We start from the raw sequence: 14,401 nt of genomic DNA on the forward strand, positions 1-14,401 counted from the left end.
AAAAAAAAAAAAAAACATATATAGTCATCGAACATATGGGATATTAATTCAATGAAGTTTCTCTTATTTTTGCAAACCACCAAAGACGGTTTTTCAAGTAATAACAGTGCTGACATATTCTTACTTAAATGATAAGAGCTCGCATGAACCTTTCGAAATTTGTCCACTTGTGTCACACACACAGACACACACACACACACACACACTTTTTTTATTATGATGAACTCATATAGGCAAAAGGCTTAAAACGATAATCATTTTCTTTTGGCTTTTCTATTGTAGTGCTCCATTTAATGAATTTTTCTCCTATTCTAAAATTTTTTGTAGGAAATGGGTTTTTATATTTATAAGAAGAGTTTTCGCTCATTTCCTTCGTATTAGAGACTGGGTTCTGTTGGATTTCACCATGATGAGAATTACTGCTGGAATTGTGACCATCTCCGTGATGTCTACTGTGTTCTCGGTCGTATTCTTCTTCATAAAAATGGATTTGTTCGATATGTTCAATCTTTCTATAGTGGGTGTGAGTAAAACTTTTCTTGCGATATCGCTCTCTTCCGCTTTCTTCTCTCAGGCGATTCCGGCTCTTGTGAGTTTTTATTTCGATGATATACTGATAAGGCATAAAATTTTCCTGCTCCTGAGGTGGTTCAGCTGTACTGGAAGCTGATGGCTTGCCACGGATTTCACAAAGCACTGCCAACAAAAGAATGGATGACACCGGTAGCCGTCTGACCTAAATGATAAATACATATACTGATCACTGTTGTTAATTGAATACTCCCAAGAATAAAAACATAATTTTAAAATCAATTTAGATTACCTTGTTTTGAAAATTAAAATTCCTAGAAATAGTTATAGGAATATTAATATAATAATCGATATCGATCACATTGATATCATTTGCGCTTAACACTTGAAAAATTAAAATTCCTAGAAATACAGTAGTTCCTATAAAAATAAATAACAAATGGCATCCCATTTATTTGTTAGAAAGTGGTTCGTCTACCTTAGGATAGTGAAGCCACCCAGTTCAAATCATACAGCCAAGATCCAAGTGTCAAACACCAAAGCAGGTAAGGGTCTGAATCCTTAGTGTATTATGTCTGTAAACTGCGCGTACAGTATGGTCAATTTGTCTCTTTGCTGGTCGAAAAATTCGAGCTTCCAGGAGATAAAACAATGCAATTCTCGCCCGAGCAGCCGGCTGCATAATAATTATTAAAACGTCTGCTTATAATAAACAGGTTAGTTAATGTACACAGTTCCATTAACTAAGTAATGAATGAGTTACATTTCAGGCGAGGTGGCAAGTAGTAATAACTGCATACAGCTGTGGAGGCATCGCCTCATTTTAGGAAGGATGTAGAACTGCTGGAACGGGTGTACAGAAGGGAACGAGATTGGTGAAGGGAATGAAAGGGTTGTCTTACCAGACAGGCTTCAGTTCTACAAATTGCAGCGTCTTGAGACTAGTCACCTGCGAAGTAATCTGGTCGAGGTTTTTAAGGCTCTGAATGGATTGAGCAAGTTCAGTGCTGATGGAATTCTTCCTCTTGCTCAGACTACACCCATGTGTGTGAATAAATTCAAATTGAGGAAGGATTGTTGCAGGATAGACGTGAGGAGATTTGTCTTTAACCAGCGGGAAGTTGACTGTTGGAACAAACTTCCATGTGGTGTTGTGGATGTGAGCAGTTTGAATAAATTCAAGGAAGAACTAGACGAATTCTTGTGTGTAGTTTTTTTTTTTTATTTATTTGCCACTACTAATACTAATATCAAGCAATATCATTTAGCGAAATCAGTTAGGATGTGTCCAGCCCCTCTGCCCATTTCTTCACATTGTTTGGCTATGTAGGCAACCCTTATTTATGAATTGCCCGACATTAAAAATAGTTTCACAATTTGACAATAAAAATTTATAGTAAAAACTCAAAGTACCGTTTGTTAATTGCTCAAATCGATATTTTAGCAAAGGCTTAAAATTGGGTACTTACCTCATTTATCCTTATTGTTAGTTACATTGAAGTTGGGGAGGCAAAGATATTAAAAACAAATTAATTTAAAAAAAAAAATTGAAAAACATTAGTAACTTTAAGATTAAGCCCGGAGGAAGAAGAAGAAGTGCACCGCCCATTCCCCCGGTTGTCATCTATAAAATCACTAAGTAAACAAAAGCTAAAATCTTGAAAATTAAAACGTTTTATAATTAATTTGTTTTCAATGTTTTTGCCTCCCCAACTTCAATTTAACTAACAATACGGATAAATGAGGTAAGTACCGGGAAATAAGCCTTTGCTAAAATATCGATTTGAGTTTCCCAATTTACAATTTCACAGTGACTTTTGAAAATATCCTTTCGTATTGCTTCTTAATGATGGTTTATGCAGCTTCCTCAGGTATTTAACGATATTATCATAGCCATATAAGAGAAAAATATAAATAGGCTTCTCTAGCTGAATAATCTCAAGCACGAGGGTACAGGACTACACATGCTTTGAATAACACTGGTTCAAGGGCGTGTGATTAATAAACACGGTAATGTTTTTGTATCCCTTTATTTTGCTAACTCAGCTATCCCTTACCAGTATCGTCTACATAATGATAAGTGATAGATGTGTAATTCCGGAATATTAATAGAAAATTTATTTATTTAAACATCGGATACTTTGTATCACTATTTAAAAGCAAAAATTTAGAATAAGGATCATTGTAAAACCCGGACTTGGAATAACCTTAGTACAGTAAACCAATGGTTCCAACGTGTTGTTACTTTAGTCACATTTTGACTTAAAAAATGCTATATTCGCTGCACCCTTCAAGAAGGCTGTGGCACACTGTTTGTGAACAACTAAAGTAAACAATAGTCTACAAAGGGTACAAGGAAAGTTTTGCAATACAGCTTTGTTTATTTAATTTTTTCAAAGTAATTTCCTCTACATTCAATACACCTCTCCATCCTCCGAAACCAATCTTTAAACCAGTTCTGCCAAGTTTCACTAGGGAGTAAAGCACACTCGTTGTCCCAAGCCCGTAGAAGGTCCTCATCACTGGAAAACCGCCTCCCTTTTAGCTTCATTTTCACATGCGGGAACAGTGCAAAGTTACAGGGAGCAAGATCTGAACTGTAGGGAGGGTGCTCGAGAAGTTTCAGTCCTGTCGTGGTCAAATATTCGGTGCAGGCTTTGGCGCGGTGAGCTACAGCATTATCGTGATGAAGGTACCAGGTGTCCATTCTTGACTTTGGCCGCAGGTTCTTCATAGATCCAATGACTTTAGGCAGGCATTGTTCAGTATACCACTTAGCTGTGACTGTCTTCTGCGTGTCCAAAACGACACGTTCCACAATTCCACTCGATTTGAAAAATACAGCTATCATTTTCTTCTTTACAGATCGGGATTTTCTGACAATTACGGGTGTGTCGTCATCATCAAAGACCCAAACTTTGTTTTGAGCCTTGGTCGGCAGATCGTAATAGTACAGCCAAGTCTCGTCACCTGTCACGATGTTGTTCACATACCGAGATTGTCCCTTATCAAACTTTTTTAACATCTCCCGGCACCAAGTCACACGTCGTGTCATCTGCTCTTCAGTCAGTTGATGCAGCACCCAGAGAGAACAAAGTTTCTTCACGTGCAAATGATCTTGCAGAATCGAACGAATTGCTGGTGCATTTAGGCCCAAAGTATTCTCTATCTGTTGGTAGGTCACTCGCCTGTTTTCGTCAAGCATTTTCCTCACAGCAGTAACGTTTTCCCCCGTAACTGACGTTCGTGGCCTTCCCGGCCTCTCAGAATCTTCCAGAGTGAAATTTCCCCTTTGGAATTCTCTATACCACCTGAATATCGTTGTACGATGTGGACAATCATCGTCTAGTGCAAGAGTCATTTCTTCTAAGCACTGGTCTATGGTTAAACCACGCACGAAATTATACCGCAAAACTGTCCTTATCTCATTTCGTGACCACGATGCCATCGCAAGCACTTTACACTCTCACTACTAATGAATAACTGAGCCCATCGACTTGGCGCGGCGGCTACTATGCACGTATGAACATGTCTCAACATGCAGCAACAAGCAGCTTCCTGTGATTCATTGTTGCGTCATATTGCAAAACTTTCCTAGTACCCTTTGTATTTTTCAATGTGGTGCCATGTAAATCTATGGCATTTATTGTACAAAACCGATTTAAAAGCCGAGGTAGGGGAATCACATAGGAGAAAGTGATTGCGCTAGATTTAAAAATGTGAACCTTCGAGGCCTCTACTAAAATGAATTCTGGAAAAAAAAAAATATATATATAAGGATTTTTTTTAAAAAATATTCCACATTTTTGATTCATTTTTACTTTTCCGATTTTTAAACAAAGGAATATGGAGGATATATTCCCTTCCCCCAAAAGGTGTGTATAATATATTCTTTAGCTTCTTTTACAGAATTTTTTTCCACGATTACCACTTGCAATTGAAGTTCCTGTTCATTTGCATTGACAAAGTCATATTTTTTCTCTCCTAGTCTCCAGGTACGGTTAAAATATTTCTGAATGGTTTTGCTGTACCTCTTCAATTATACTGCTCAAAAAAGTCCCCATTTTCAATTCGGTTATATATATATATATATATATTAAATGTAATTTTTTTTTTAAAAAGTTACAGTGGATGAAAAAGATTTTATAAGTCAGGTTTGACAGATGCACCTAAAAGCGCAAAGCAGCATTAAATTATGCAAAAGTATATATAAGTTTGTATTAATATATTGAATAACGTATGCATAAATGGATGTGAAAATTACACAAAGTTCCAGTAACTAGAAGGGTGAGGATAGTAGAAAAGGAAGTGTAGTAGATATGTGAAAGGTGAAAGAATGTTAATATCCTAAAAGTTATGACGAATTAAGAAAATTGTGGGCTGAATTACAAAGCCAATAGAAGGTGGGTGAACTGTAAAGAAAAATTAATACAGTAAAATACAAATAAAACAAAAATAAAAATAAAATATAATAAAAAAAGTGGTACAGCTGTCATCAGTATGGGGGGGGGAGAAACATTTAGATAAAGGTCGACTACAGCTAAGGAAAATGTGCAGAATCTGATGCGAGCTGAAGCAAATATTGATACCTGGTCAGTTATTTCATCAGGGGACTACACCTGACCATGTATCAGGAACCGCGTTTTTATACTTGTCCATGGTACACTGGTGTGCAAAACTTAAGGACCAACACTAGTTCTAAAGGTTACAACTACAAAATCAAACGAAACAGCCTGTGGTGATTTGCATAACTGTGGCCGTTCAGTGGAAAGCTGGTGCACATGCAGAAATTTGAATCGTGATAAGAGGGCTCACATAAACAGATAAAAGCAGCAGTTATGTACAAATTATCGAATGGTGAGCACGATTGTTACAGACGTTCGATTGGTTTCATACAGTGCTACAGACAACGAAATGGCCAGTAGACAACATCTGGATGACTTTATCCGGGGTCGAATAATTGGGAAGTTCGAGGAAGGTCGAAGTGCGAGAAGTGTGACTGCAAAGTTCAGTATCGCCCACAGCATCGTCTCACGTGCGTGGTCGGCCTTCAGAACTACAGGTACAGCTGTTCGAAAGACCAGTGGTGGTCGTCTACGAAAAACAACCCCCGATGATGACCAAGAGGGACTGACACCAGAGAGCAGGATCCATTGAAATCCAGCTGCACAGGACGCAGGATATCGCGGTTTACTGGGGCCAGTACGCTGTGTCCCTTTAACACCTGCCCATCGGAGACACCGTTTACAGGAGTCCATCGAACACAAGGACTGGACAGCAGCGCAATGGGGTAAGGTACTCTTTACTGATGAGAGTAGATTCAGTCTCAGCAGTGAATCTGGACGTCAGCTAATCTGGCGAGGGGTTGGTACACGGTATCACCCCGCAAACATCACTGAAAGGGATCGATATGGCGGTCGAGATGTTCTCGTCTGGGAAGGCGTTATATTGGATGGGCGTACACAATTACAGATGCTGGAAGGCGGTACTGTAACCGGTGCACGCTACTGTACTGAGGTAATCCTTCCCCATGCATGTCTATTGCGAGGTGCCATTGGCCCCGAGTTTGCGTTTATGAATGATAACGCCACACGCCATCTCACTGCAGCTGTTGATATGCTTTTGAAAGTGAGGACATTGTTCGTGTGGACTGGCCTGCCCCGTCAATCGATCTGAATCCCATATGTGGAAGGGAAAAAGGAGTATTTATATAAATAAAGACGAAAATAGCGATAGAAGTAGGATAGTAGAAACGTTCCTACCACTCTCGTATGCCCTAATAGTTTTACATATGGGAAGAAAGGTAGAAATAGACAGCAGAACGATAAAAAGCAAAGAAAAAGTTATTAAATTATACTAAGCTACCTGGGGTTGTGACGCCCAACCTTATATTAAGGGCTCTGGCTTTGTAAGCGTTAGTATAAAAGGGAGCTAAAACGAAATACTTTTATTGCAAGGAAAAGGCAGACATAAAAATATGTAAGTCGAAACATGCTGAGAAATGGCATGTTTCAGAAATGAAAACTGAAAGTGTAATAAGAAAGTGAACGATACGTGGAGTTTTTAAGTAACGCGTAGCAGAAATAAGCTGGCGGGAAAAATATACGTAGCTGAATTCCTTCCGCAAAATGAAGCGCACATGTTTAGTAGAGTAGATGAATGCACGTTAAACTTAATCACATTAGTAACATATCCACATGATGAAGCAATTTATAGCAGTGTAACGGACTTAATAGTGAGCCGTGCAGAAATGTAAAAAGATGGGAAAGTAGTGACCTCTATTGTCGTATTTAGAACACAAGTGCATAGAGATACTTAAGATTAGCGTTGGAAAAAGAAATGCGGTTGGAATAGTAGGACTTTACCGTAATAAGCCAGAGTCCTTACTATAAGGTTGGGCTTCATAACCTCAGCTAGCTTAGTGTAATTTAATAACTCTTCCTTTGCTTTTTATCTTTCTGCTATCTATTTCTACCTTTCTTCCCGTTTGTGAAACTATTAGTATATACGAGGGTGATACGAACGTTCCTACTATCCTACTTCTATCGCTATTTTTCGTCTTTATATGTTTAAATACTCCTTTTTTCCCCCTTCCCTATCCGGAATTTAATACCTCACCATATACCACCTGCTTGTTCCAAATTATTGAATTCCAATCTCTGCAAAATTGCAACTTTTAAATCCTACACAAAACTCTACATATTTATATAAAATACCTTTTCACATTCTGTAAAAACATTTAACCATATTTTATTCTAACTTGATCCTTATTTTTACCTTAATAATTGACATTGCGTTGGTGACCTTGTCCATACTGTATAAAAAAAAAGGTAAAATGCAGCCATTATTTGCAGGATGGAAGAATTCCTGCAGAATTCACTGCAGGATGGAAGCCTCCTCAACAATTCATGCTGAGGGAAATAGACCGTAATCTGCCACGCTGGTCCAGTGCGGGTTGGCAGATCGACCGTATTTAGCAATCAGGGGTTTGAACCCCGGTCTACTCAAAGAGCATCTGCTATTGCGCTCCCACTCCTGGCTACGGAGGCCTATACTTTAAGAATGTGCTAATTACATTTTTGTTGATTTTTTGGCCACTCACCTTTCTTCTACTACCATGGACAAGTATAGAAACGCAGTTCCTGATACATGGTTAGATGTAGTCCCCTGAGGAAATACCTGACCAGGTATCATTTGCTTCAGCTGACATCAGATTCTGCACATTTGCCTTACCTGTATTCGACCTTTATCTAAATATGTTTTCCCCCCGTATCTGATGACAGTGTACCACTTTTTATTTTTTATTATATTTTATTTTTATTTTTGTTTTATTTGTATTTTACTGTATTAATTTTACTTTACAGTTCACCCATCTTCTATTAGCTTTGTAATTCAACCCATAATTTTGTTAATTCATCATAATTTTAGGAGGATATTAACGGGCGACCTTGGCCAGCTCTTCTTGTAATGGTGCCTTCTCATGAAACTGCTTCTATAGTGCTGATACGACACTGAATGAAACATTAAGGCAATGTGCCACCTTCACCAGCGACTGCCCTTTCTTATGGCATATTTAAGTCGTCCAACGGCCGGCCATCTTAAAGACAACACTGTTTTACCATCCTGAGTACTGGAGATGTTGCTGTCCCACTGAGAAAGCCAAAACAGGAGAATGAAGTGTGGTTGCAACCCGAGCTTTTATAGGCATGAATAATTTGCATAATGTGTGGTTTTTTATGGTGGTAGATCAATTTATATTGGATACTCGGAATTTGCATTCTAGGATGCAAATTTCGAGTATCCAATCTTCTTCAAAATATTTTATAGTGAACAGAGTCGCCGAAAGCGCCTCTGTTCACTATAAAATATTCATGAAAAACATTTTGCTCTATTAATTTTGTCGAGCATTGTAGTTTAACCCAGTGTATAAGTGTATAAGAATTCCGTTTTGCGTCCATCTAAGTTTGACAGGAGGACGTAGCGAGCCCTTGATATTTCTGTATTTACATATTTTCATTGGTATTTTTGTAGAAAAATATTTTATTTTTAATAGGTTATTTTTTTCTAAAAACATTCAAATTGGTTATTTTTTTATAAAAATAACCAATTTGTAAAATTTTTAAATAAGTTTATAAAATGTACTAGGAGCACCTCCACCAATAATTTCATTTGTTTTATTTGTAAAAAAAATCGTGACATGATAGAGCAAATTCCAAGTAACACTAAATTTCCATTAAAAGTAGTTCAGATTACTATCAGCAGGAAAATAACACAGAACGTTTTCTTTAAAATGCAGACGTGTTATCAGAATTCGAGCCTAATCGAGAACTTGCAATTTATATGGATTTAAATCTGTTACATTGAATACTGCTATGGCAGTATATTGAATACTCCTACGGCATTAAATTGAATACTCGAGTCCCGTCGATGACGTGAGGATTTTTTTTATGGGCGTTGTTCACAATTTGGCTTAGTTAGTCGGTGTCAAGTTAGGGTAGAATCGTTTTTCCTTCCGGAAACTAGGGTTTTTTGTCCGGCAAACATAAAATCGACCACAGAACACACGTAAGTTACAGACAGTATACACGGAACAATATGGCCTTAGTCGCTAATGCTGCAAAAGCTAGTAACAACAACAATAATATACCATTACCAAATAAAACTCTTATGGCACTTAAAATTTCTGATCACAGATACATTCTTTGAGTTGGATGTCTCCTTCGAAAAGAGACAAAGATCTTATTGGAAGAAGAATATTCCAGCCTTACATAAAGGGCAGTTACCAGAACAAACAGACTTGCCACAGCCGGGGTTCCTCTAGGTCGTGTTCCCTAAAGATTGCTATGCACCAGGTTGTCTCTTCACTGGCGACCTTAAGATTCTACCCCCCCTCCCCATTTTCCTGGATGGAAAAAATGTCCGGTTCCGAATTCTGTTTTTTTTTTTCCCCTCACACTATGGAGGTCGTAGAACAGAAGATGCGCTTCGGGGCATTGCGAAACTATATATTAGGCTCGAACAGTAAGTATGTCCTTGGAATCTTTATTGACTTGGAGGGAGCTTTTGACTCCATTAAATGGAGCAGCATTCTTATGATGTTGAGCCTTGCAGGCTGTTCAACTAAGATCTTTAGGGGGGTAAAGGACTACTTCACGCACCGTACAGTGACTGTTAAGTCGTCGGTTGATTCTATTGTACAAGAGGTGACCAGGGGATGCCCACAAGGATCGGTTTTTGGACCACTAATGTGGAACCTAGTTTTGGAGGACTGGTTGCGTAGGGACTTCGAGCATACAGAGATGGCATATGCCGATGATCTTGTGTTGGTTATTGAAGGAAATACACGATGCAACTAGCAACCAGGTCACAGCAGGTTTTGTTTGAACTTAATAACTGGTGTAGGTTACATAAACTGACTGTATCAGGAACCAAAACAAGGACAATGGTCTTTAAGGATCAATTTTCGAGTAGAAGACCCCAGGTTGTTAGAATGAATGGGTCGAGCCTAAAATCGGCAAGGCAATTAAAATATCTAGGCATTATGTTTGACGGATCTTTGACTTTCAACTCACATGTTACTTATTTATCAGAAAAGGTGAGGAAATTTATTGGGATGATTACTCGAATCACTAGAGTTGGCTGGGGAATAAAACGTAAGGCGCTGAACTTGCTATATGAATGTGTATTTATCCCCATGGTAACTTATGGTGCAACAATTTGGTTTAAACGTGTAAGTGGAAAAGTATTTACTAGAAAGCTCAGTTCCATTCAAAGAGTAATGCTCCTTAGGATGTGCATGGCATGCAGAACTGTATCGACCCCAGCTTTGCAGATTGTGACTGGAAAATTGCCTATTGATCTGCATTTTTTGTATTGCGCATTGGCTTACTTCATCTGCCGTGGCATTCCCTGTTCTTTTCTTAATATACAGGTGGACATTTTGGCAGATCCCAGGAAGGAAAGGACAAGAATCTGGGATGCTTTAGTAAAAGTCTGGCAAGAGCGTTGGAATGTATGTGATAAAGGGCAGATTACACAAAAATTTTTCCCAGATTTAAGAAATGCAGCCTCGATAAAATTCAAATGGTTTGCCCCAGACTTACAAGCTATGTTCTTATTAACTGGTCATGGTTCAGTTAATGCAAAAATTGCATGATTTAGGAATTAATGTAAGATCTAGTTGCCGTTGTGGCGAAAGAGAATCATGGGAACATATTATGTACAACTGTGAGAGTACTGCGATCTACGAATTGAATTGGTATCTCGGGTTAGTAATCTCAATCTTATGGCAGAAGGCTGCGAGACAATTCTAGTTGATAAACAGGAAAACTTCTTGGCTTTCCAAGCCTTTGCAACTGCAATATTTCTTAGGCGGAAGACTCTTCTGCATCTGGAAGCCTTGGATTTGTAATGCGGTATGATGTATGCCAAATTACCTAGAATTCTGTGAAATCATGGAAGCTTGAGTCTGCTATATCCACTGCAACTCCAGCTCCTTGTGCTGGAATTTCTGCTCTCGGCAGCTCCTGGCGCTGGTATTTCTCTTCTCCGCAGCTCCTAGCGCTGATGGCTTTCCAACAGACTGTGAACAGATGCAGATCTTTCCAATGAAGTTTTTACTTTGTCTGAAATTTAATTATATGTATATTTTATTTTTTTATGTAATTTGATTATTTTTCAATTTGTTCATCTCAATCTTTTTTTGGTCATGGCAGGTTTTTTTCCTTCCTGTACTTTGGGCAAACAGGAGAGGGAGTATATAAGAGTTCGGCTAAATTATGTGTAACTGAAAGCGGGGTTGCCATTGGTTGGCTGGGACCCCTTTATGTAGTAAATATCAATCAATATATTAATATCAATCCCCCTCACACTTGCCTGAGTTATTCGGTCTCAAGCGAGGATAGCGTTATTTTTTCTCCTGGAAATTTGGGGTTTTCGCAAATAGGCAACTCAATCCACAGGATACTTATTAGGCTCTTAGCACACGCGCGCGCACACACACACACACACACACACACACACACACACACACACACACACACACACACACACACACACACACACACACACACACACACACACACAACATGGCTTTGTGGCTATAAATCAAGTGATGCTAGGAATTTTTATGGACCTTTTCACATTTTAGCTGTGTTCGTCGGTCTCAGGCGAGGGGAGCATGTGGACATGTGTTGTGTCTTACGCAAGGCGGCCCCTAAACGTTAGTTCATCTCCGCCATGGTTCTCTGTGATGATATACAAGACTGTACAATGGCCAGAAATGAGTGTAGTGTTATGTTTGCATAATGTGTGTATTGTTTAGCTGTTCCTGGCCACTTTGCTACTATCCAGTACCCGTCCACGCCACGAGAAGGCGGCCCAACTATGCACGTACTAAGCTAAATGTAATATTTCTAGCACCCATTGGAAAAAGTGCGAGTCTTATGTGTGTATCAGTCTCCTATAATCACGTACGGTGGTGAATACCAGAAAGAATCCCGCATCCACTGGAGAAAATTTAATAGCAATGGATGCCAGTAGTTCCCATACCCAAGAGGCCCAAATCTGAGTACAAGCAGTTTAAAATCCCGTCTCTGATAAAATGGAGACCAGCGAATCTTGCCTCCTAAGGGATTAGCATATAAAAAAAAAAAAACTGTTCCCATGGGACTAGCATATTTAACAATTTTAGGGGGAAAATTTAATAATAAAATTAGTGCACAAAATATTATTACGTTTCGAATAAAAAAATAATAATAATAAAATAAAATTAAGGCGAGGGTAGCATGGCCTTTTATCCCCGAAACTCTGGTTTTTCCTACATCAAACAGAAAATCGACCACAAAGCAAACGCAATTTACAGATAGTACACGCAGAGCAAAAATGGCCTTAGTCGCTGATGCTCTTAAAAACCCTACAACAACAACAACAGGTAGCTTACTGAATATCGTAGCTTTTCGTTAGCAATTTGGACTTAACCATACCCTTAAAATGTTGTTTAAGGGCTCTACAGCAAGGGCAACTACAGGTCATACGCGTCTGATAACCTAAGACGAGCAAGCTGATGATGTTATTTCTGAAGACCATCACCTCCATTGCTAACAACACATTCCTGTTGTTTATCTCACTCTGACTGTTTCGTAGTATTTGACGTAGAACTTCTGTTTAAGTAGCTAGATAAATCTACACTTCTCTGTCTTCCATCTCTTACGTACATATTTTTGAGCAGTTCTGCTGACTAATACTTCACGCTTGTAACACAAACGGATGTTTCACTCTTATAAAATGCTTCACCCTTAGAACATAAATGTATATTTCAGCTGCAGAAATTTATAGTTTTAAATATTTATGTGTATTCCAAGCTTGAAATATTTGCTTGTAATAAAGAATGCAAACAGACTACCGTATTTATTGGGGATGGTATAGTATGCTCAGGCTTATTGCGAAGATCGCTGGCACAATAACATTGTCGATGAACGTTTTCCGGGCCATTTAAGAAATGGAAAAACGTTTGATATTGTCACCAAGTCAGCAGCTGGTTTCTGGTTGGCCATTTTTGCAATTGTATACCATCTTTTGCCATATTCTGCATCATCTTTTGCCAGTCGCTTGTGTGCCTTCCAGCATGATGGCATGCATGCACGTGTTTTTGAAGTAGCACTGTTTTTAGGAGCATCAGCGACTAAGACCATATTGCTCTGAATATGTTGTCTGTAAATATTGTGTGCTCTGTGGTCGATTTTCTGTTTGCTGGACGAAAATTGAGAGTTTCCCGAGAGTAAAAATGACTCAACTCTCTCCTGAGACAGATCAACTCGGCCATAGGATGAAAAAGGCCCATAAATATTCCTTCCATCACGACATTATTCGAACCCATGTCTTTTCCACACAATATGGAAGAATGGTAATCGTAATCTCTGCTAGCCATGAGAAATTGCTTAACAGAGTTCAGCTACAAGTCGCCCTATGATATGTCTAGTTCTTAATCACTCGCTGCCGTAGATCGTTTTTCCGCAATTTTCAGTGGGAGTACTTAAACGGATTTTCGAAATTGCAGAATTGGTAATGTGTCCTATCAATCCCGACAATTGCTTTCCAGTAATTTTCTTCAAGTTAATACAGCAAAAGTTATAATTTCTGCTGATTTTAACCCTTTGCATACTTATTTTATAGAAGCTATTCATGTTTCATAATTTTCATTTAGAGGCTTAACCAATATGCGGTTAAGCACCAGTGTTTAATTCTTGAATTTTTCCCATCGTGGAGTTCACTCGTGCAGAATGGAACTTCAAAAATCGAGTGTCTTGCAACTTTATGCTAAGAAAATATGACTACCAGTTTCACTCCTAATTGGTAGGTTCCTAGAAATTAAATTCAGTAAAAAAAGATAAGGATAAAAAGAAGATTAATTTGTGATTAGGCTACTCCTCTTTACACATACTGCTAGTGAAAAGTATTCTGTTGCATGGAAAATTAAAATTGAAATGCTTACCATAGCTCTAAGTTCACAAGGCAATAATGTTACGACTAGGGGGAACACCACGTAAATTCTACTGATATAACCGCTGCTCACACTAATCCTTGCCAAACCAACAGTAGCTATTTGTTACAACGAAGAAACAAAAATAAAAGTAGGACATCTTGTGTTTTCGCACTTTTTTTTTTTTTTTAGTGTTTTTACGGTGGGTGGAGTTGGCTGTATCATTAAGTATCATTCACCGTTGCCTCGTTGGTTTGTTGGTTACTGATACAAGGTACCACAGTAGGCGACAGATAACGAAGAAAATGTTGGCATTGACCCTCGCTCACGAGAATTTGTTGTCACGCATATTTGGCTGTAAACTATGCGGACAGTCACCTCCCATCTTTT

The 14,401-nt window shown here is 38.6% G+C and overlaps 1 protein-coding gene across 1 annotated transcript; it reads right to left on the bottom strand.

Annotated features, from left to right (window-relative positions):
• Window positions 1-214: 214 nt before the first annotated feature.
• Window positions 215-14,129, bottom strand: LOC150088185 (uncharacterized). Its single transcript, XM_090370064.1, has 2 exons — window positions 14,024-14,129; window positions 215-736 (listed from the first exon to the last, which is right to left on the bottom strand). The coding sequence occupies exons 1-2, from the start codon at window positions 14,024-14,026 to the stop codon at window positions 215-217; spliced, it is 525 nt and encodes a 174-aa protein (XP_090226190.1). The 5' UTR covers window positions 14,027-14,129.
• Window positions 14,130-14,401: the final 272 nt, after the last annotated feature.

The sequence above is a fragment of the Mastigoproctus giganteus genome, chromosome 3, assembly GCF_048544385.1.
Source record: "Mastigoproctus giganteus isolate SK-2022 chromosome 3, ASM4854438v1, whole genome shotgun sequence".
In the NCBI taxonomy this organism is placed as follows: Eukaryota; Metazoa; Arthropoda; class Arachnida; order Uropygi; family Thelyphonidae; genus Mastigoproctus; species Mastigoproctus giganteus.